This window comes from Polypterus senegalus, chromosome 15 (assembly GCF_016835505.1).
Source record: "Polypterus senegalus isolate Bchr_013 chromosome 15, ASM1683550v1, whole genome shotgun sequence".
NCBI classification, from domain to species: domain Eukaryota; kingdom Metazoa; phylum Chordata; class Cladistia; order Polypteriformes; family Polypteridae; genus Polypterus; species Polypterus senegalus.
The window spans coordinates 2747388-2771596 of NC_053168.1; the positions used below are offsets into that span (position 1 = coordinate 2747388).

General features: G+C 41.9%; 1 protein-coding gene across 1 annotated transcript in view; it reads right to left on the bottom strand.

The window, feature by feature from the left end:
- Positions 1 to 24209, bottom strand: part of LOC120516045 (collagen alpha-1(VI) chain-like) — a 137317-nt gene that overhangs the window by 77572 nt on the left and 35536 nt on the right. The window contains exons 6-10 of the mRNA XM_039737480.1: positions 15815 to 15928; positions 15692 to 15712; positions 14068 to 14088; positions 11902 to 11946; positions 5863 to 5916 (exon numbers count right to left, since the gene is read on the bottom strand). Coding sequence (XP_039593414.1) covers positions 5863 to 5916; positions 11902 to 11946; positions 14068 to 14088; positions 15692 to 15712; positions 15815 to 15928 — 255 coding nt within the window. The remainder of the gene's footprint in view (positions 1 to 5862; positions 5917 to 11901; positions 11947 to 14067; positions 14089 to 15691; positions 15713 to 15814; positions 15929 to 24209) is intronic.

A 24209-nucleotide genomic window follows, 5' to 3' on the forward strand; every position in this document is an offset into this window, starting at 1 on the left:
TGCCTAGTGGGGAGTCTAATACAGGCTAAGGATGGAGTGAATGCTGACAAAAGGAACAGTTAATGGAAGGGTCCAATGCAGGAAAAGGAAGAAATAAGGGTGGAGCCTAATGAAGAGAGTAGGAGGGGCCAAAGTCAGAGTCCAAGAAACATTGTGGGCAGAGTCCAGTTCAGGAGAAGGAGGGGCTAAGAGTGGAGCTTAACACAGGCTTTAGGCTTGGAATCCAATGAAGGTAAAAGGAAGGGCTAAGGGTGGAAGAGATGCCGACAACAGGAAGAATTAAGGGTGGAGTCAGTAGCAGTTGTAGCAGTCTGGAGCGGCTCCCAGGAACGCACCCTGCCTTGGCATGACTTGCACCGCTCACACACAGAGACACGGAATACAGCAAATCAAATAAATAACTGAGCGATATATTAATGAACATTAGAACAATGTGAATGAGAACAGGCCATTCTGCCCAACAAGGCTCACCAGTCCATCCATCCATCCATCCATCCATTTTCTAACCCGCTGAACCCGAATACAGGGTCACAGGGGTCTGCTGGGCTCACCAGTTCTATTCACCTAATTCTTCTAAAAAAACACCCTCTTGAGTTTAGAAAGTCCCTAAAGTCTAACTGTCTACTTGGTAGCTTTTTCAATCGTTCTTTGTGTAAGAAAAATGTCCTAATGTTTGTGTGAAATTCACCCTTCACAAGTTTCCAACTGTGTCCCTGTGTTCTTGATGAACTTATTTTAAAGTCACCGTCTCGATCCACTGGACTAATGTCCTTCATAATCTTAAACACTTCAGTCAGGTCTCCTCTTAATCTCCTTTTGCTTAAACTGTAAAGGCTCAGCTCTTTTAATCTTTCCTCATAACTCATCCCCTGTAGCCCTGAATTTAAGCCGAGTCGCTCTTCTCTGGACCTTCTCTTGTGCTGTTATGTCCTTTTTGTAGCCTGGAGACCAAAACTGCACACAGGACTCCAGATGAGGCCTCACCAGTGTGTTATAAAGCTTTAGCAGAACCTCCTGTGACTTGAACACCACACATCAACAACAACAACAACATTTATTTCTAGAGCACATTTTCATACAAATTATGTAGCTCAAAGTTCTTTACATGATGAAGAAAGAGAAAAAAGAGAAAATAAATAAAAACTAGAATAAGGGAACACCAATTAACATAGAAAAAAGTAAGGTCTGATGGCCAGGGAGGACAGAAAAAACAAACAAAAAAAACTCCAGAAAAAAATAAAATCTGCAGGGGGCCATAAGACCACCTGACCAACCCCCTCTAGGCATTCTACCTCACATAAATGACCTCAATCAGTCCTCATGGTATTCAGGGTTCTCATGGAAGAACTTGATGATGACGGCCATGTGGACTTCTGGCTTTTAATCCATCAATGTAGGCGCAATATAACCTGACATTCAGTTAGCCTTCTTAATGGCTTCTGAACACTGTCGGGAAGTCGATAGCTTAGAGTCCACTATGACTCCTAAATCCTTCTCATAAGGTGGACTCTCGATTTTCCGACCACCCATTGTGTATTCAAACCTAATATTTTTACTTCCTATATGTAATACTTTACATTTACTGACATTAAATTTCATCTGCCACAAATCTGCCCAAGCCCTTCTGTGAGGATCACCACCCTGAACTGCCACTTCTTTAATTTGATGCCCAACCTCTCATGTGGCACCTTATCAAAAGTTTTCCAAAAGTCCAGATACATAATCTCATCTGCTCCACTTTGATTGTATCCTTTTGTTGCCTCCTCATAGAATTCCAGCCTGTTAGTAAAACACGACCTCCCTCTTCTGAGCCCACGCTGACTGTTCCTAATAACTCCTGTCCTTGTCATGTGTTGCTCAATCTTATCCTTAATAATTCCTTCCATTAATTTTCCTGTGATGTTTCATGTTAAGCTTACTGGCCTATAGTTGCTTGGCTCTGCCCCATCACCCTTTTTATATAATGGGATGATATTTGCCATTTTCCAGTCCTTCGGAATCTCTCCAGTGCGCAGTGACTTCCTAAAAATCTGTGTCAAGCGTTTATATCTGAACTCGCTAGCCTCCTTAAGAACATGAGGATAAATATTATCTGGTCCTGGTGATTTGTTTGATTTCATCTTATTTAATCTGAGCAGCTCTTCTCCTTTTACAATTTCCAAATCCCTCAGTCCCTCCTTAGTAGTCCCTGTTACTGCTCTGAGGTTATCCACTTGCTCACTTGTGAACACCTCAGAAAAATGTAAGTTTAGGGCATCTGCTATTTCATCGTCTGTATCTTTTAATTCTCCTTTACTATTCCTGATGCACTTCACCTCCTCCTCGTCTGTTCTTTTACTATTAAGAATCTCTTGGGGTCTTCTTTCTCCTTATCTGCTATTTTCCTCTCCAACTGTCTTTTAGCCTCTCTGATCTCCTTCTTAATGGTTGCCCTCATGTTCTCATACGCCCTACGATTCACTTTGCAGTCATTAGTCTTATATGCCTTATACAGCAGGTTTTTCCTTTGCAACTTCTTTTTTAAATCTTTATTAATCCATCGTGGAGTTTTTTTTAGCTTCCTATTAATTCCAAATGTAGGTCTGTTACATGTAACACATTTTTAAACCTGCTGCACTGCTCCTCGACTGTCTTATCCCAGTCTATCCTACTTAGACTTTGTCGCATCTGCTCAAAATTAGCCTACCAAAGTTCAACTTAACAATTTTAGTCTTTACATCTGTACTCTTACTAAATACTGAGAATTGTATTCCATTCTGGTCACATGACCCTAGTGGTCCAATCACATCTACACCCTCAATTCTATCCTGATTATTACAGAATCCTAAATCCAGACAGGCTTCATCCCGTGTCGGCTCTTTAACATGCTGTGTTAACAAACAGTCGCTGATTACTTCTAAAAACTCCTCCATCTGTAAGGTTATCCCAGTCAATATTTGGATAATTAAAGTCCGCCATGACTATAATATCTCCCTGTAAACTTACCTTTTAAATATTACTAAAAAGATGTGTGTTGATATTACTGTCCACATTGGGTGGTCTATAACACACTGCTAAAATAAGGCCTCTTTCACTAATGTTTTCCAGGATCAGGCAGATGTCCTCACTAACATGGAGCTCATCATCTAACTGAAGGAAAAAGGAAATCCGAAAGGAAATATAAACAACAAATAAGAAGATAACCTGGCCCTTCCCCTACAGTGATAACAAATACAACACACAACAATAAATGTCCATAAACCAATCCCATGTATTGGATAAATTAAAGTTGGGAGAGGGGCCGATCCTGTGAACTGTTCGGAGAGGTGAATATAAAGTTTGTCCTACCCTTTCTGAAGCGGTTTGGGATAAAGTACGTATGAGTGCTCCCTCCAACGAAGCACAAAGACAGAATTTATATCCAATCAAGACAGTAATCCAGGACAACGACGTATGGGTGAAATGACGACAGCTCTGACAGACAAACAATGGGCTCCTTTTTTTTCTTTTCTTTTTTTTTGCATTTTGCCGGTCCCTGCATTTAAAGAGCCCACCTTCTTTCCTGCATCGCTTGAAACTGTCCAATAGTGTAACACTCAAGGGACAGCTAGGATATGCAGTTCCCTAGTCCGTAGCACTGCTACATGGTGCAGGAAAAGAAGGGGGATAAGGGCAGAGCCCAAAACAGACAGTGGCTGCGACTAATGGAAGAATCCAATGGAGGAAAAAGGAGCTTTACAGGCACAGTCCAATGCAAGAGAAGGAGGGGCTAACAAAGATGTCCAATGAAGGAAAAGGAGGGGCTAAGGTTGGAGCTCAATACAGGGAGTGGGAGGGACTAAAGTCCAGAGCTCAGTGCAGGCTAAAGAAACACTCTGGGCAGGTCTAGTGCAGAAAGAGGCTAAGGGTGACATCTAATGAAAAAGAAGGAGGGGCTTAGGCTGGTACCTAACACAGGCATGGTGGGGGGGGGGCTCTAAAGTGTGGAATCCAACGCAGGTAAAAGTGCTAAGGGTGGAACAAATGCTGACAAAAGGAAGAATAAAGGATGAGGTCCAATGCAGGAAAAGGGCGGGCTAAGGGCCAATCCCAATGCAGGTAAGTGGAGCTTTATAGGCAAGACTCAATTCAAGAGAAGGAGGGGATAAGGAACAACAACCACAACAACCTTCTATTTCTGTCGCACGTTTTCATACAAATGATTTAGCTCAAAGTGCTTTACAAGATGAGGAAAGAAAAGTTTACTAAAAAGAAAAATATAAACATAACATTAGGCGATACTAAGTAACAAAGAATAAAGTAAGGTCCGATGGCCAGTAGGACAGAAAAAACAAAAAAGAACCTCCAGAGGGATGGAGAACAAAAAAAAAAACAAACAAACAAAATCTGCAGGGGTTCAAAGGCCATGAGACCAACCAGGAAGAAGAAGAAAGAAGAAGTGCAGTGAAGAAGAATAAATGGCTTAGGGTGGAGCCCAATGCAAATAGTGTCAGAAGCTAAAAGCTGAGCTCAAGGTCACGCCTAACAATTTTCCTTTCTGCCTTTAACTCTTTGAGGGCTGAATATTTTTTCCAACAAACAAAGGTTTCTGAAAAGCAATGGCGTCACACAGAAATCAACATGAAATGTCTGTTGTTACATGCTGTGGCTGGCAGACTGTTTTTGCGTGGCTGGGGCAGCAGCAGTAGCCACTGTTGCAGTGCATTGCTCTGGTTTCTACCTCTTGTCATTGTTAAGTGGCAGTCCTCCCAGGCGAACAGTGCCATAGGTGTGTCAGCTACTCAAACATGTTCAGCACCACAAATACCTGGGGACCAATCAGCTGAAGCCGGAACCTCACAATCATCTTCGATCGCTTGTATCAAAATCAGAGTCTGACAAGTCATAGTCCAGTTCAGAGAGAACAGGCCAAACGTTGTCCCCAGAGTGTTCTGCTTTACACATCCACTTGGATCTCTGGCCAGGTGTCACGGCCATTTTTGCCATTGTTTGTGCCTTGCTACTCATGGGAGTGCAGGAAATCTCGGTCAAAACCAACAAAGTTAACATTCTTTCTAGCAACAAGACTCCAAATAAAACATAAAGGTTTGTTTTGTCACAGTTGACAATTGATTGCTATCGTCAACTCCTCATTCTGACAAAAGTCAACATCAGCCCTGAAAGAGTTAATACGTCTTTTGATGATTTTACAATGATTGCCAGATACACCAACACAGTTTCATGAGGACCAAACTATTGAATGACATTAAACATACAGACACAACATAATAAGCAGCACCACCTCAAAGCAGCTGATCATGCTATACCCCATGGAGGATACTATATAATGACTGATTGACCCATAAGGGCTCTGCCCGGGGTTTGTTTCCTGCCTTGTGCCCTGTGCTGGCTGGGATTGGCTCCAGCAGACCCCCGTGACCCTGTAGTTAGGATATATACATATATATCCTTGGATGATGGATGGATGAGCCATAAGGTACCGCCTCTTAGGAGTTTTGTTAATTCTATAAATAAGATGGAAGCGTATGAAGTGGTAGACCAATAAAGCTTCACTCATGATTTGGTTCTTCCATTCTATATTGTCTTTCTTTCAGATCTTTATTTGAAGCTCCAGTCTGGAGTGCACTCTGAGTCTTCCTCATTAGAGTGGTTTACACTCCCCACTACAATGGGGTGCGCTACTCTAAGCTAATACTCGTCCTAATGCCATCCTCAGGAGAAGATCTGAGGATTACTGATAATTGCAGATGCCAAATAATTAAAAGTGGGTGTTAAATATGAAATTGTGGGTGAGGTTCTATAATTTCCCTATTTTAGGGTGGGGCACAGGACTCAAAAACCTGCGTCATTTTGAACAAAGAGAGGAAGATGTTTCACGCTTACCATTGGACCGATGCCACCCGGGTGTCCTGCAGGTCCTCCTCTTCCTGGAGTTCCCTAGGGGAAAATGCAAGACATGGGTTTGGTTATTCAGAATCTGACAGTACATCTTGCTTGCTGATTCTACTCACCAATTGCAGTTTAACAGTTAAGGGTGTCAGGGACATTTTTAGGCTTACGTGAACTACGCATCCGCTTAGGGCCCCAACCCGGCCCCGACTTACAATTTTTTTTGTTGTTGGGCTGTGGACCTGGGGCCCCTTTTCATGCCCATGGCACTGCAGCCATCTGTGCCAGTCCCAGGAAATTCAGTTCAGTGCATCTCTTAGTCATATTAACAATGGTAATTTATTATCCAAATTGCAATCTTCACCTAAATCCCTAATAATATTTCCATGCTGTCATAACTTTGCCAAATGCACTATAGCAAACGTTAATTTTAGAGATTCGTTTCGGATTCATTCAGAGAGATCCCCATAAAGTCATGAAATATCCCTACATTACCGGCCTTTACCAGATCCAGAACAAAATCAATATTTTACCACTCTGCATACACACAAGCGTACATGCAGGCCTACTGGTCATCTAAGGCCTTTTCCGGACGTTTTATTAGAACACCTTCCTGAGCTCATTGGGGGGGCTCTGCTGCCAGGGCCTGCATATTTCTGAACCACGTAGGGCCCCGAAACTGCTAAAAACGGCCCTGAGGGTGTTTATTTTTTTTTGAGGAGTTTCTTTACAAGTTAATCTATATATATAATTCACTAAGGCAAGATGACCATGGAAAGCACGCCGGAAGGGGCGTGGATTCACTAAGCCGCTGACAAGTGAGACACCTATGGGGCACGCAGGAAGAAGCCACGCCCACCAACTCCAAGACCATTGGATACGACGACAACTTGCAGAGCCACGCCCACCAACTCAGACGCGACGACACAGAAAAAATGGCGTCATTTATATTCGTCTGTCGCAGAGGCAACATGCAGCTCCGACCCACGCTGACTGTTCATAGAGGCATGTTTCTTGCGGAGGTTAATCGCCATATGCAGCGTGTAAAACGGTTTGCGAGGGGTATCCCATGGGATCCTTAAAACATTCCTTTACAACTGAGGTTAGAACACAATGAAGGAAGCAGTCTTTAAAAACCAATAAGCCCTGTGCCTCTGTTTCATTACCGTCTCACCTGCTTCACCAATGCAGGCCCCGCAACAGGCAATCCGGCGGTGTCATTCCCATGACCGCGGGAAATACCAGGGTAACACAATCTTTGGGTTCAGGGGGGAGTATGGTTACAAAACTGCAACTTAAAGGAATTGACGGAAGGGCACCTCCAGGTGTGGAGCCTTTCGCTTCATTTGACTCAACACAGGAAACCTCACCCGGCCCGGACACGGACAGGATTGACAGACTGATAGCTCTTTCTCGATTCTGTGGGTGGTGGTGCATGGCAGTTCTTAGTTGGTGGAGCGATTTGGCTGCTTATTTCCGAGAACGAGCGAGACTCCCGCCTGCTATAGAGTTACACGACCCAACAGCGGTCGGCGTCCAAATTCTTAGAGGGACAAGTGGCTTTCAGCCACGTGAGATTGAGCATTAACAGGTCTGTGATCCACTTGTATGTCGGGTTCTGCACGCGCGCTACACTGAATGGATCAACGTGTGTCTACCCGGCGCCGAGAGGCGTGGGTAAGCCGTTGAACCCCATTCGTGATGGAGACCGTGGCTTCCAATTGTTCCCCACGAACGAGAAATTCCCAGTACGTGCGGGTCATACGCTCGCACTAATTACGTCCCTACCCTTTGTAAAGCCCCCCATGGTCGGGTGACTTGGTGGATTATATTTAAAAAAGCAGCCGGAACCGCAAAGAACATTGAAAAATCAATGTGGAAACCGACTGAGGCGGTGTTTGGAAAATTAACAGTCAACGTGACTCACAGGTGTGTGTGGACTGTACACAGGTAGGGAGTTGGGGCGGGCACATAAGCGGGCAGTGCGTGCCGAGCGAGCGCCGTTCAACCCCGTCCTTCACTTTGGAAGGAGAAGGCGCTATGACGCTCCTCCGGTTTTCAGTCACGGACAATTGTATGTTGGTTCGTAGCGTGCATTGTTGCAATGTTACTTTTCTTGGTGGTTTATTAAATTACGGATTTTTCAAATGTTTATTTTTTCCTCCGTGCTTAAAAATCATTTAAAAAGCGGCCTGATTATGTGGGCTAGTAATTTATAATCACTTAATCTTTAAATGACATTGTGCAAAATACTAATGGTGGGGAAAGACAAAGTTTGCAAAGATCTTAATGTTTAGTGCACGGGCACAAAGTTTGGTATTTCTGAATGCAGGATGTAACAAGCTGTTAAACTGTACAAAACAGAAATAAATCAGGGAATCAGAAATAAATAAAAAAAGAATTGTAAGGGGATGTATTTTGGTCCAAATCCAAAGCCCGTTCCTTTCCAAATCAAGCATGGTCTAGACCTGGGTGATTTTGGAGAAGATCCAGATTGTGAGATGAGCAAGATTATCTCAGATCAGATAGTGACGCTCTGCATCATCTTTGAGCAGTCAGAGTGGCGTTAGACATGATGAACAAAACAGTAATATGGAGAATTCTGAAACACTATGACAAACCCAGAAGACTGCAAGTGCAATCCAGAGCCTGAATGAGGATCTTACTGTCAGAGTTATCCACAACACACACCTGTCAGCGACATTCATTATTAACACTGGAGTCAGACAAGGATGTCTAATGTGGCAGATCACCTTCTAGCTTGTAATTGATTGGAAGATGAAGACAGCAATTGGCCAACCAAGAGGTATACAGTGAACCCTCAAACAGAAACTGGAAAATCTGGACTTTGCGGACAGCATCAGCCTGTTGTCACACCATTACAAACATACCCAACTGAAGACAGACACGAAATATTGCCAGCGGCTGAAGTTCAGCATCATGAAGACAAAGAGCTTAAGTGCCAAGACCACCCAACCAGCTCCTATTACCATTGACAGACAGGCTATAGAAGATGTCAAACACTTCATCTACCTTGATGGAATAGGGTGCAAGACAGTGGGGGGCAAACGAAGATGTACTGTCCAGAATCACCAAAACGTGACAAACCTTCACTGCTCTGATATCAGTACAGTCAAACAAGAATCTGAGCTACTACACTAAACTGTGGGTGTTCAGCACCAAGATAAAGTCCATGCTATTGTGTAAAAGTAAGCTATGGAGATAGACCAAGAACGTGGCACACAAGCTGCAGACCTTTATCAACACCTGTCTTCACCAGATCCTACACATCCAGTGGCCAGAATTGGTTTCAAACTGGACAGTAATCTATCATAAGTGTCGTTTAGAGCAAAAAGTGGAGATAGACTGGGTACACCCTTCACTGGTTGCAGGCCAGCATGACAAGTCATGCCTTGGATTGGAACCCCCCCAAGGAAAACGAAAGAGAGTGAGACCATTCCTTACGTGGAGAAGAACTCTAGAGTCAGAGTTGAAGACCACTGGGATGACCTGGGAGAGGCAAGATGGTCAGCCCAAGAGAAACAATGATGGAGACATGTAGTCCAGGCTCTATGCTCCATTGGCAAACAAAATGTATTTATGAGTGAACTAGCCGTCCCCCGCAGTTCCGCCCTCATAGTAATGAAACTGGACAACAAGGAGGGTCCTGCTCAGCTCCTCCCTCCTGATGTCATGCCTAGCCCTCCACTCGGCCCGCATCCTCTGCCTTGGATTAGCATGAGTATATCGCTCCTGCAAATGAACTATGATTCTTAGCACAATGAGAGAAGTCGCAAAATTAACTGGAATGTTCATTCAAATTATAGAAAAAAAAACAATCTGAATCCTTTAAGTATTTCTGTAGTTCGCTAGCTTAGAGAAGGCAAGATACGCCCTGAGGCTGACGCGTGAGTGAGGAGGGCCACAACCTGCCGCCCCCCGGCCCACTGCGCCTCTCGGATTTATGCAAATAAATCGGTACCACAAGCAAACTATGATACTTAGCACGATGAGAGAAGACGCAAAATCAACTGGAATGGTCAAGCAAATTATAGAAAAATTCATATACAGTATATATATATTTACACAGGTATAAATATAAATATATATATAAATTTTATATAATTTGCTTGACCATTCCAGTTGATTTTGCGTATATATATATTTTCCATATATATTTGGAAGAGAAGGTCTGTGATACGGTTTGCATATTTGTAGCTGGAGATCCACAAAGGGAGAAAATGAATCACGAATCATAAAGTAGGTTTTATTCCTGAGCTTTCAGCTCCTGTCAGGGGCCTTCATCAGAGGATAATGATTAGACTTACAAGAATCAAAGGCGCTATATAGCAAAAAATTACATGGAGGGGGGTGAGGTGGAAGGGGGCAGCTAAGTCAGTGTGATCTTGGGTATTGGGTGTAAAATTTTATTTATTATGAACATGTTCTTCTTAAGTTTGCATCTGATGGATTTATGTCCAAGTGTCTGTTGATGGCGTTCTCATTTGATATCAAGGATTCTGGCACTTTTATTATTGGCTTTAAATCTTACTTGTACATTGTCCCAGTTAAATGTATGTCCTGTTGATTTAGTATGCGTATAGATCAGTAATCGTGAGTCCTTTCTTCTGACGGCATTGCGATGTTCATGTATACGTGTTGCGATTCTTAGCCAGAGAGCTGGCCGAATCTTGGCTATCAAATGAGAACGCCATCAACAGATATTTGGACATAAATCCAGCATATGCAAACTTAAGAAGAACATGTTCATAATAAATAAAACTTTACATCCTGAACACATTGACTTAACCCCCTTTACCTTCTCCCCGCCGTAATCTTTTACTATATATTGTCATGAATTCTTGTAAGTCTAATCATTATCCTCTGATGAAGGCACCTGGCAGGGGCTGAAAGCTCAGGAATAAAAACTACTTTATGATACGTGATTCATTTTCTCCCTTTGTGGATCTCCAGGTACAAATATATATATATATATATATAGAGAGAGAGAGAGAGAGATATGAATGAATGTAAATTTTTCTTTAACAACATCATGGCTGATGTCAGTGCTGCTTATAATGTCATCTCCTGGTGTATTTCCATAAACTCACACCACAACCCATCTCATTTCATAGATTTGCGCCATGGTAACTGCCAATCCACAATGTCTGAATAACAACGGCCTCTAAAGCAGCTTGCCTTTAATCATCTTGATCTGATGAACATCTTTCGTAGCTGTTTTTGTGGGGAACGGGTGCATATTGGCACAGTGAGGTGCCTCCAGGGTATCCACTCAACCCCACTAGTCTGCACTGCACCACAGCACACTTCACTTCATCCACAATGCAAGTCCTGCCAACTACACCAAACGCATTGCTGTGGGCTAACGTAACCCAACTGAGCTTTGCATGGTGTTAACTGCCTGTCACCAGCCTCAGATCCACAATGTGTGGATCACAACTATCATCAGAAGCAGCCTTCTACCAACCTGAGCTAAGGGTGGACTCCCACCTTCACCAAGCGGTGTTCACCTGTTTCAGGACACCGTGAGCGCAGCTCCTCCTGGTGACAACAGCTGAGCGCTGTCTCACACTCAACCACCTAACTGTGAGGCTCAGCCACATTTCACCTTGCAATTTATTGAAGGGTCTCCACAGTCTTGCTAGCATCAATTACAAAAAACAATAAAAAACAAAACTTGCCATTCTTATTATTTATTTCTGGAAATGCTATTTAGATAATAAGGGACCTTGTACAATGTTTTTTTTCAACTTAAAGTTTACATCAAGAAAATAATGCTACCCCTGAAATCCCTGATGTTTAAAACATAAATCCATCATAAGGAGATTAATCAGAAATAGTTATTCAGATCAGAACAATTTTAACGCAACAAAACGTAACACGACAGAGTGTCAGATTATCAGATTAGGAGTCACAGGATGACTCCACACAAAAGAATTTCCATTTCCAGGCCTTTTTTCACTGTTTTCACTTTTTTCTCTGCCTGAAAATATAACAGAGCTTATACTTTACCGGGCCACCAGGTTCTCCGGTTTGTCCCATAATTCCAGACTCAGCCTTTTGAAATAAAAGAAATACAAGTCATAGTCATGGCCATCTACAGATGATTTATTTTTTGATTAAATTAGACAATGGAATACCAAACATAATTAATGGGATACAAATCAAAAAATCATATAAAGAACCCACACAACCCCCAACCTCTTCAACCCACCCAGAGACAAGAGAGAAAAAAAAGAGGAGAAAAAAACCGAGAGAGAGGATTCACCGGACCACAACCATCAAGTCCCCTGCACACTGAGCCACAGTTTGGTGGTGGCACTCGCTAGCTTGATAATCTGGGACACTAAAAGTTTCATGAGCATTACATTATTAAAGTAGGATTTCCACCTAAAGGTTTAACCTAGTTTTGCTGCTATGGTGCCTAAAAAGAAAATGTTATGTCATACAAGTGAGCAAGATGGTGCAGACAAATCCTCGGCTGGAAAATATGAGACAGAAGAGGAAATACCGAGACAGAAATATTGAAAACATGAGAAGGGTGCCAAGTACATGTGGATGAAGTTGGCACTGTTACGATTTGCATTACCTTTGCTGTTCATTGTGTAAAGGAAAACTTTCTAACATTTGTGAAAATTCCAGCTTCCATCTATGTTAAAGGGTCCTTGATGAACACACGTCACAGTCTCGATCCACTGTACAAATTCCTTTCATAATTTTAAACCCTTCAGTCGTGCCACCTCTTAATCCTCGTTTGCTTAAACAGAAACGTTTCAAACTCTCCTCTCTGCTCAGACCTCTTAGTCCTGAAATCAGCTCAGTTGCTCTTCTCTGGTGCTGCTTGGTCTTTTTTTTCAATATAGAGACCAACATTGAGCACAGTAGCACAGAGGAGACCTCACTTGTGTGTTATATAACTTAAGCATGACCTCCCTTGACTTGTACTCCACACATTGTGATATATAACCTAACATCATATAGCCTTCTTGATTCCTTCTGTCTATTATTTGACTGTAGATAATGGCTTGTAGGTCCTTCTCGTAACAGTTTCTCACCTCCTGCTGTGTATTCAGATCTAACATGTTCACTTTTTTCTAATATAATAAAAAAATGTTGGGACAAGATGAGACTAATCCTGCAACGAGACATGACTTTTTGGAAGGAAGTCCCGCAAAAATGGGGACTTTTACCATGAGATTCTTTCAAATCACACCGTACTTACAACTATTTTCAAGCAAGACCACGGTCATCAGATGCATTCCAGCACTTAACCTGGACAGACACCAATCCATTAAAGGGCTTACTTATGAACACACACACACACACACACTTACGAAGATCCAGTTTAGAATCACCCATTCATCTAAATATGACAGCGAGAAACAATAAAGTCAAACGAATTAACACGAAAATTGTCGTTCGGTTACATGGCAAATTGATTACATGCGTATCAACTGACTATGCTGAAACAGTTGGTGGTGATGGTGCGAAAGATAAAAACATCAGCTTAAAATATCCCATAGAATATCCACAAGTGGGGCGGCACGATGGCACAGTGGGTAGCGCTGCTGCCTCGCAGTTAGGAGACAGTTCGCTTTCGCTTTAAAGATTATCTCTTTAAAATGTATATCCGGTTAACCAAACCCGGGTATTGGCGAGCGGAGCCCCCTAGTCTTACATATAATATTTTACATTTGCTTGCGTTAAATTTCACCATCCAGAAATCTGCCCCAAGTCTGTATGACGTCCAAGTCCTTCAGGACTTACCTGCCCTTTGCACTTAGTTCCATAACCTCTTCAGACATGCAAAGCCCCATGGTGCAATGCTTTAGTGACGAGTATGTTGATAGGTATAATTTTGGTAGATATTTTTACAAATGGAGAAAGGACAACAGGAAGTTTTTTTTAAGAACAGGATACAGTGTGGTAACTGGTTTCTTGGAGGTAGGTGAGGAACTAAAAGGTGGAAAAGGTGAGGAGCAGGACAGGAAGTCTACCGTACACCACATGTCCATAGGACGATCTCAACAGGCGGTAGAAAATGAACAGACAAGAGGGATGGAAAAGGTTAAAAGTAATGAGGAGAAGAGAAAGGGCCCATCTCGTGAAAATGTACTGATGTTAACATTTTTGGGCTAATAAATACTCAACATCGAGTCCATTACAAAGTCGACTTACCTTACACTCGACGGAGCAGCACTGTAAATCATAAAAAGACACAAGACAAGGATGCTGATCCATTATATTATGAATTTCTTTCAAATCAACCAACAACCCAGCATGGCTCCACTTCCTCCTCCTATGGCCGATTATTTGTGACAAAATTAAACACAATCCAAAGTATTAACAACATTGCAATGCAATACATACTGTGCACGTCGTACTTTTGTCACATTTTTATCATGCCATACTATAACACACATCAACCAAATGTTCAATTGCTTTTCACTGCAGTACACAATTTTTGTATCAGTTTAAAATGAAACAGAAGAGAGTTTTGCATTTTAAGTCATGTCCACAGATCAGGCGTCATACCTAAAAGCAACGCAAACGTATTGCTTTTCACTTAGCAGCTGCTCTTTGTTTCAAGACCACACATTGATCAGGCCAAAACTGAATGTGATCAAAAGGGGCATCGACAAATGGCCTCTAAACTTTAACGAGATTATTTTGCATGATAATTGATGTGATGGCTTTTATATGTGTTGTGTTTGTTTTATTTTTCAACACACTTTACGTGAGCTGGCATATTTGGATGTACGGTCTCTTTAACTGCCTTGCTGTCAACAGGCTAGGAATGCGATGTAATTACGGTCAAAACCGAGTCACACTCTTCGAAAACGTGTAATTATACGCTTTACTGTGTTAAGAGGACAGCATTCTACTACCATCCAGTGGATGAAGTAACATCATGCTGTAAAACAATAGGAACATTTCTACGCTTTCTGACAATTTATGGTAATACTAAGATAACTCATCAATATTCATGATTGGGGTGGAGCCTTTAATGACAAACACAATGGCGAGTAAACGAGGAGCTGCAAACGGCAGCTTTAAAACAAACTGAAACTGAGCCATTAGTGGACGATGTGAATTGATTATCACAGTTGGTCATCAATCAGATACGACTAAACCGCTGTGATATGCCTGGTGAATTCAGTCACGTGACGATGCTTCAGTGTGCCGCAGGTAGCTGTATGGCAAGACGGTTACGATGAAGTGCAAGGACCAGAAAGCTTTCTAAGCACTGCTCACAATGCAGAAGTTGTCAATGTTCATGTCAGGAGAAATGTGGCCGCTAAGTCACTACGCCTGGCACTGCGTTAGCCTACAATGTCACATGGGGTGCATCGATGATGTAGATGAGGGACTGACATTGTACCCTCTCGTGTAGAAGCAACAATAAAAATAGAAGAAAAGTGCGCAAAAAAAACACACGTCTACTGTCCCGATTGTGACATCAGGCTGGGCGCTGGTGACAGCTTTCCAAACATGTCACCAGGACGCATCCTAAATCTGCATCAGTACAGAAGAGGACCCTTACTACTGTATTTATGTTAGACATAATAACACTTTTTCTTTTTGAATAAAATTCAATTGTTCTTTAAGGAGCTTAAATGAGATAAATATGAACCAAGTATAACTGAGAGAGCCTGAGCTGATATGATCATTATTTTGACCACTTACTGTATATATTTAGGTCAGTTTAGCAAGCTACTTTGTATATTTAGGAAGTAATTACAATATGATCCTGCTAAAGTTCATTGTTTTAAAGTCCAAGAAAGATGAGAATAAAACTTACCGATGACTCACTGTCTTTATACTTGAAGGAGAGAAAATAAAAAGAAGACAGCAGGTTCAGATACATGAAGAAGGCTGGAATTTTGGGCTGTGAATTTCAGCCATTTATTATACAAAGGCTTACAATGGTGGAAAGGATGCTGCTGATGGTGGCCCTCATGACCGCCTGGTCTTCGCTCGTTGCTGACAGATTGTACCTGTAGCGAGCGTCTGTGGCTATGACGCCCATTCTCTCCTCCTGTAAAATAGAGTGGTGTGCGTGAGCAGGATTTACAAACCTCCTGAGTGCTCACAGGAAGCCATCCATTCATCATTACACCTCCAGCTCTGGAAAATGGGGACATCTGGCAGAGGGCAGGAACCAACCCTGGGTGGGACACCTTTGTGTCACAGGTCATATTCATGGCCAGGAGATGAACAGGAGTATGAACCCACAGAAACGCAGGGAGAACATGCAGACTTCACACAAACGGGTCTGAGTCCAGGACTCTGGTGTCACCATTCTCAACCTTAAGACACTGGTGCTACATAACGTCATCTGCTTTAACTCCATGTGTCTTCTGACAGTCCCCTCATTGTTACAACCTGGAGCCACAAGTGGATGACAGTGCCCTCTTCTACAGCTCATCCCCTCCAATTTTAGAAAATCCTCCTAACTCACTGAATAAATGTCTCACACATGTGGCTACTAAGTTATGCAAGCCAAGGCCATGTTGCACTTTAGGGCAAATAAATGTAAATATTTCCTAAGTGATACATTTATTAATATATGAAACTAGCCGTCCCCCGCGGCTCCGCCCGCGTAGTAGTGAAACAGAACAGTATGGAGGGTCCCAGCCGGCTCACCACTCCTGACGTCACGCCTCCCTCTCCCCTTGGCCAACAGCCTCGGCCTGGGATTATAAATATCACTCAGGCAAGCAAACTATGATACTTAGTGCGAGGAGCAAAGTCACAAAATCAAAAATGTTCAAGCAAATTTTTGAAAAAAAACCCAATCTAAATCCGTCAAGTAGTTGTCTCATGAAAAGCGGACAGACGCACAGACAGACGTTGGATTTTATATACATAGAGATCATGCACTGGAAATCTAAGTCATCAACATACACCTCATTGTTAAAGTTTGTAGTGCTGCATCTATTGGAATGTATTTTGTAATGCACGCAGTAATAAAATCCATTGTATTTGCCATTCCAACAGATGGCACATCGCAAACATTTGTAGTAATAAAATTCATTACTGCAAATGTTTGTGATGCACCATCCGTTGGAATGACATGACCGGCACGCGGATACACAGACACTTAGCCTTTTATTAGGGTGGATATTCAGTGCATATTAGGCATGAGACAAAATACTGCTGTATTGAATTTTGTGCAAAATAACAACAACATTTATTTCTAGAGCACATCTTCATACAAACAGTAGCTCAAAGTGCTTTACAAAATAAAGAATAGAAAAATAAAAGACACAATAAGAAAATAAAATAAGTCAACATTAATTAACATCGAATAAGAGTAAAGTCCAATGGCCAGGGGGGACAGAAAAACAAAAAAAAACTCCAGACGGTTGGAGAAAAAAATAAAATCTGCAGGGATTCCAGACCATGAGACCACCCAGTCCCCTCTGGACATTCTACCTAACATAAATGAAACAGTCCTCTTTGGATTTAAGGTTCTCACAGGAGGACTTGATGATGATGATGGTCACGTAGACTTCTGCCTTTTAATCCATCCATCATTGTTGGAGCATCATGAAGCTTTGAGTAGATGCCACCACCACAAAGAAACCAGAAAAAGAGAGTAGGGGTCAGTACGGATTTTAGAGCCACCATGAGTAATTATTATGATGAATTGAACATACAGAGTATCAGGATTAAGTTAAAGTGAAGTTATGAGAAGGCCATGTTACAGTAATGTGTTTTCAGCAGTGTTTTAAACTGCTCTACTGTATCAGCCTGGTGAATTCCTATTGGCAGGCTATTCCAGATGTGAGGTGCATAACAGCAGAAGGCCGTCTGCCCGCCTCACCACTTGTTTTAAGTTTTGTTCTTGGAATTCTAAGGAGACACTCATTTGAGGATCTGAGGTTACGATTTGGAATATAAGGTGTCAGACATTCCGATATATAAGATGGAGCAGATTATTTAAGGCTTTATAAACCATGAGCAGAATTTTAAAGTCAATCCTGAATGACACAGGTAACCAGTGTAGTGACATCAAAACTGGAGAGATGTGCTCAGATTTTCTTTTCCTAGTTAGGATTCTAGCAGCTTCATTCTGCACTCGTTGCAAACGATTGATGTCTTTTTTGGGTGGTCCTGAGAGGAGTGCGTTACAGTAATCTGACGTTTTATTCTACCAAGTGACTGAAATGAAACACAAAGGAAAGTGAAAACGTCACAGCAGATTTCAAAATCTTATTGGAAGACTAGGACATAAATGGAGTGCAATTTGTGAGAACCGCTACCCGCGGCCTGCAAAAATGATGTGAAGTTGAAAATCGTCAGCACACACCATGGACGTGGAGGTGCGCTTGGACTGTAGGATTAGTGTACTACATATGGTCTTTATTGAGTGAGTCACATCCTCAGACGAGTACGGCAAAACATCATTTAATGAATGCACCACGACATCCACAGGCTTGCTTTCAATTTGAACTATGTTGGAATTGGTGAAGCACAAACTTATCACCGTACTGGAACAGTCCTCATGATGTCCTCAGACTCGACTGGGACCAGCCAGCTGTGCTTACTGCCGCTCTCACGAGTCACAGACATGAGAACGAGTGCTCGAGAAGTCAATACGTTGACATTTCACTTATACGGATTCAGAAACAGGCGAGATGAGAGCAAGGAGGAGCTCTAATGGCAGTGGACCATGCACTGCTCTCAGTCCTCCAGCACAGCGAAGAAAGAAGGCAGCCAGCCACATGTACAACACTTGCTTTTCTGGCCAGACGATATTCTGACGCTGCTATGTCTGCAGCCAGAGAGTGCGGGGGGCACTGTCATAGTAGAGAGGTCTCAGTTTCATGCAGGCTGTTGACATGCTCATTGATCTCCCTCATTGTTATGGTGTATAAAATCTACAAATTATTCTGTATATTTTTATTATTATATTTTGCTCAATACCAACAAGATGAATTCAGATGTAGGAGGCATCCTTATATATAATTTGAGACTATTTGTATATATGGTGTTCGCGTCAATACCTCGACTCAATACAAGTTAGAACCATGCAATGGGACTCTGCCTCTGTAGTTTGAACATCACGTGGCACACGCGGACGCAGTACTGCGTGATTGGCTAAGAATGTTCAAATGCTTCAGTGACGCCGCTGGACGGCCGAGTATAGTAAGTCAGTTTTGATTCGAGCAGATAACAGTGAGTTTGGTTGGTTTTTAGAACGTTGGTTTGGTGGGGCGTACTTTCCAGGACTAACATCGTCGACTGACTTAAACCCTTCGACAGCTCATCAACCGTAAGTAATTTAGAACGTATCGCCATTTGCTTGGTACGTCGAAATCTATCTTTGGGCAGTTCGGTTTTTGCATCCATCCTTCTGACATCTATTGATAAACTGAGTAATGACGGCTGGGTATTAACAACAGTCACTGTTTAAACTTTAGCCGATCTCAGATCTAAAATTACCACGCCAACATAATTATTACTCCGACTCTGATTAGTTTTGAAAATTTGTTTGCCGGAAAAAATCAAATGAGGTGCTCCAAAGAGTTGAGTTCACGTCTCGCAGCCCCGTTTAAACAGGAAGCTCTTCATTACATCGGCCGAAAAGGTCTGTTTAGAGCACAAATCAGTGCCGTGATAACAAAATCATTTCAAGGACTTAAAAAAACAAATAATTCTTTGCAGAGAAAGTATGGATTTCTCAAACGTAGAATTTGTAGCCCGATTCGATCGGCTCCCAGTCGCTAGTTATAATAAAAAAGACATATCCTCTTCCCTTACACCTCACTTTTACAACAGTTGTTCACAGCATAGCGCTAATTTGTTTTACAATACAATACAATACAATTTATTTGTTGTATAGCCCAAAATCACACAGGAAGTGCCTCAATGGGCTTTAACAGACCCTGCCTTTTGACAGCCCCCCAGCCTTGACTCTCTGAAAAGACAAGGAAAAACTCCCAATAAAAACCTTGTAGGGAAAAATGGAAGAAACCTCGGGAAAGGCACCAGCATAATAATAAACATTTTAGAAGTACGGAGCAGAATTTAACAGTTGATGATATCCCATAATAAGATTTGGATATTTTTAGAGTCCTGGAGACCTCATCCATCAAGCTGCCTCCCCCATTTGGCCATTCCATGGCTGAAACAGTGCTCAGCCAGCCAATCCAATGAAAGGACCCCTCTTTCCCATGATTCCTGTGATCCTCCATCAGGGATGACTTTACCATAGGCAAACAAACAACTTGGCAGGTGGGCCGTGGCACCAAGTGTCACATTTGAGTACCGAGAACAGAAACAGAATAGGTGAGGGTTAGTATTCAATTCTAACTATCATGTTACTTCTGTTTTAGTGCTAATGACTAACGACAGAGAGGCAGCAGCTCTAGTCAGGGTGTGCTAAACTAAAGTAGTGAGTCTTCAGCTGAGATTTAAAAGCTGAGACCGAAGGGGCATCTCTTATAGTAGCAGGCAGACCACCCCACAGTTTAGGGGCCCTGTAACTAAAAGCTTGACCTCCCACTGTTATTTTATTAATCCTTGGAATCATAAGCAGACCGACATCTTGAGATCTTAATGTGCGCTCAGGTTTGTAAGTCATGATAAGTTCAGACAAGTAAGCCAGACCTCAGCCATTTAATGCTTTATATGTTAAAAGGAGGATTTTGAAATCTGCCCTAAACTTAACCGGTGCCAGTGTAAGGATTTAAGAACTGGAGTTATGTGTTCGTATTTTGTTGTTCTTGTAATAATTCTTGCAGCAGCATTTTGGATTAACTGGAGGCTGAATAAAGAACAGTTTGAACATCCAGTGAACACCGCATTGCAGTAGTCAATCCTACTAAAGATAAATGCATGAATTAATTTCCCAGAATCCTGTTTATTTAGAAAGCGTCTTAATTTCCTAACATTTTTAAGATGGAAGAAACCTGTTTTACAGCTTGGGAAAGACGGACATGGGAATGTTTTAGGCAACATCAAAAAACTTTATTATCTGGGAAAAGATAGATTAAAGAGTTTGAGCAAAATTCATCCATCATATTGACAGCCAGCCAATCAGGTGCATGCAACATTCATGTGTTATGAAACCACGGCATGAATCTTTATAATAAATATGTCTCCTTTGAAAGCAACATCAGAAGAAGAAGAGAAACAGCGAAGACGGAAGAGCGACATCAGAAAATAAAACAAAGACACGTGTGACCAGTTTTCATCTGATCGTCAGTTAACAGCATTGTCATAAACATCGATTGCTAAATCAAACGCTGCCCTGGGACTTTCACCCTTGACATCACTGATTCCTTTCAGTAAGCTTTTTTTAAAGACTATTTTATCCAGACTTTCTATCAATCTTATTTTCTATTGCTTATTATTGTTATTTACTGTAAGTAGTATTAGGGTGTTGTACCATGTTAGCCATTATGAATGGAGAGAAAAGCCAAGCAAAATGACCCCTTTATTGGCAAACTAAAAAGATTACAATATGCCAGCTTCAGAGGCAACTCAGACCCCTTCTTCAGGCATATTGTAATACAGAAACTGGAGTTCGCTGTGTTTATACACACACTAGGACAAGGAACAACATTGGCAAAACTTTAAATGAGAAATCTTAATTGTAAAAAATAATAGATTCATTCAGGCTAGGATTAATTTAACAAGAGAGAGAAGAACAATGTATGGTCAAGATCTTTGGATAAGATAACTGTCCAACAAAGTCTTTTGAAGTTTGTGATGAATTTTTCAATACAATGTGGATCTGTAGACAGGTTGTCTGTCAATCCGAGAGATGTAAACAATCCTCATATCTGGCCATAAGACCCATGTCTCTACTCAAGCCATGTTGTAATGTATTACATTTTAGCATCACTTTAACTTCCCATTCTTTTCTCTCTTGCTGTGTTCTGAAGTTGCCCATAAGCCCTGTGACTTGAAAGTCCCTCCCACAGTGTCCATGGCTGTTGAAGTGGGCCGCTACAGGAACATCTGTGTTGCCACGTTTAATGTGTCACCTGTGTAAATTCATTCTCTGGTGGAGTGTTTGTCCAGTTTCTCCCACGTAGAGTGCAGTGTCAGGACATTTCATGCAGAGAATTAGGAAGACCACATTAGATGATCTGCAGGAGAATGATCCCTTTATGTGATGTTCTGGTTGGCAGTGTGGTATAACTATACGGTCTGCATTGTAAATGTGGGCACACGTTTTACATCTTTTCTGTAGGTATGGAGGTGTGCCATTTTCTGTTGGTTCAATTAGGGAGCTTCGGACAATTAGCTGCTGCAGGTTTGGTGGTCGTCTGTATGCCAGGAGGGGCGATTCAGGAAATACATTTTTCAGTGTTTGGTCATTGTGTAGCACTGGCTGAAGTCCTTTTATAATTTTTTCGAAGTGTTTTAAGATGTGGGTTATGGGTGACAACAAGGGGGATGTGGTTCTTGTTGTCTTTGCCTTTATATTCTAGAAGGTGGTCTCTGGGTATGGCAGTAGCTCTTCTTATTTGAGTGTCTGTTGTTTTAGGGGTATAACCTCGTCTGATGAAATCTTGTCTTGTTATTTAATAAATAGTAACTTGTTTTCATCTTTCTATGCCTTGTCTTAATGTCTAGAGTGATTGAAATAATAAGGTAGATTTCTTTGAGCACCTGGTGTAGCCGGAGAGTTGCCATACGCTCTGTGCTGCGAGGTTTATTAGGGCTGAGAGTGAGAGCTCCACTCAATAGTAGGGAACAGGACGTCAATACAGAACAGTCTGCGGCTGATAAATGGCCTGTAGTCGAGGATGCTGAGCCTTTGTATGTTTTAATATTTTCTTGGAGATCAAAAGTAATATTTAGGTCTGAGATCTATTTAAAACATTGTATGTTGTTCGTGCCGATAATCATCACAAAAGTTCTTTGCAGATTATAGAAAATTTAAATTTACGGATCAATGCATTCTCATTCAAGTTAAAGCAAAACGTGTTATATTGGGTAGCTGGAGGTCATGTAAGAGTTAATTATTAAAAGCTTATGACTGCATTTTTTATTTCTTTAAGTAACTGAAAAACCACCAATGCCTGTCAGCATAAGGCTGCTTGCTTTTAAATGCAGTGGCCTGGCCTTGTTTTTACCTGCTTCCTTAAAATTAAACAGGTCATGAAAAGTCAAGGATTGTTTGTACTGTGAGAAAACTAAGCAGGCCATAGTTTCAGAAGCGCAGCTGCTAAAACGTCACCCTTGAGAGACGCGTATACACCAAGTAACCATTCGTTTGAGCGGCCCAGTATCTCATATGTGGGCCCTCCTGTTTTTCAGCTTAAATGGTGACAACTGATCAATGAATACATTTCAGATACCTGGACAAGGTATGAACTAATGATGGCCAAGTTTGGTCATGTGATGGACATTAGGAAATGGTGAGAAGAGCCAGAAGAGGGGTGTCCAGGTTCCGGTCCTGGTGGGCCGCAGTGGCTGCAGGGTTTCATTCTAACCATCTTCTTAACTAGTGAGCCTTTTTTGCGGCTGATTAACTTGTTCTGCATTAGTTTTAATTGACGTGACTCAGACCTCTGTGTTGTTTCTTTTTCCTTAATGAGCAGCCAAACAATAATGAGACACAAAACAAGTCAGCACATGACCAGATCACCTGAAAATAAAGAAAGGTGACGGTCTTGGTCATGTTGGTCAGCTCAGGTCACCAACACATCTTGACGGTGGTCTTACAGGAAATCAACAGTCTGCTGTGGGAGAAGGAGAGCAGCAACAACTCCTGATATTCAATACCGGCTTTAATTAACAGCAAGAATCGGCTTCTCATTAAGAAACTAGTTGGCATGAAATTGGCTAGAGTTTGACGTTCCAGTTTAGCTGGTCATCTTTCGGCTCGTTTCACGTCTCATTTCTGTTTGGCTGCCATTTCATGAAGAAACGAATCAATTCAGAGGACTGAATCCTTTAAAACAGAGCTATTAAACTGAAGGGAAAAGGAGTGAATTAGCAGTGAAAAGGGTTAGAATGAAAAGCTGCAGCCACTGTGGCCCACCGGGACCAGAGTTGGGGACCCCTGAGCTAGAAGGTGGAGAGTATTTTGCATAAATGATAAAGAATGTAATATAAATCCAGGCACTTCCTTGTTTAAATACTCTTAAAATACGATTAGTTTCTGCATTCCCATCTGGACTCCGAGACTGCCTTGACAGAACAATTCTCCACAACAAGGTCCAGTCAGAGCCAACAGCTAACAGGTCAGTAAGGCATTCGAGCAGGAAATCAAAGGACAGCCATTGTTGGACCAACCTGATATTTTATGTGCCTTTTTATTCACTTCTGTGCATTGCTTAGATGATGAAACC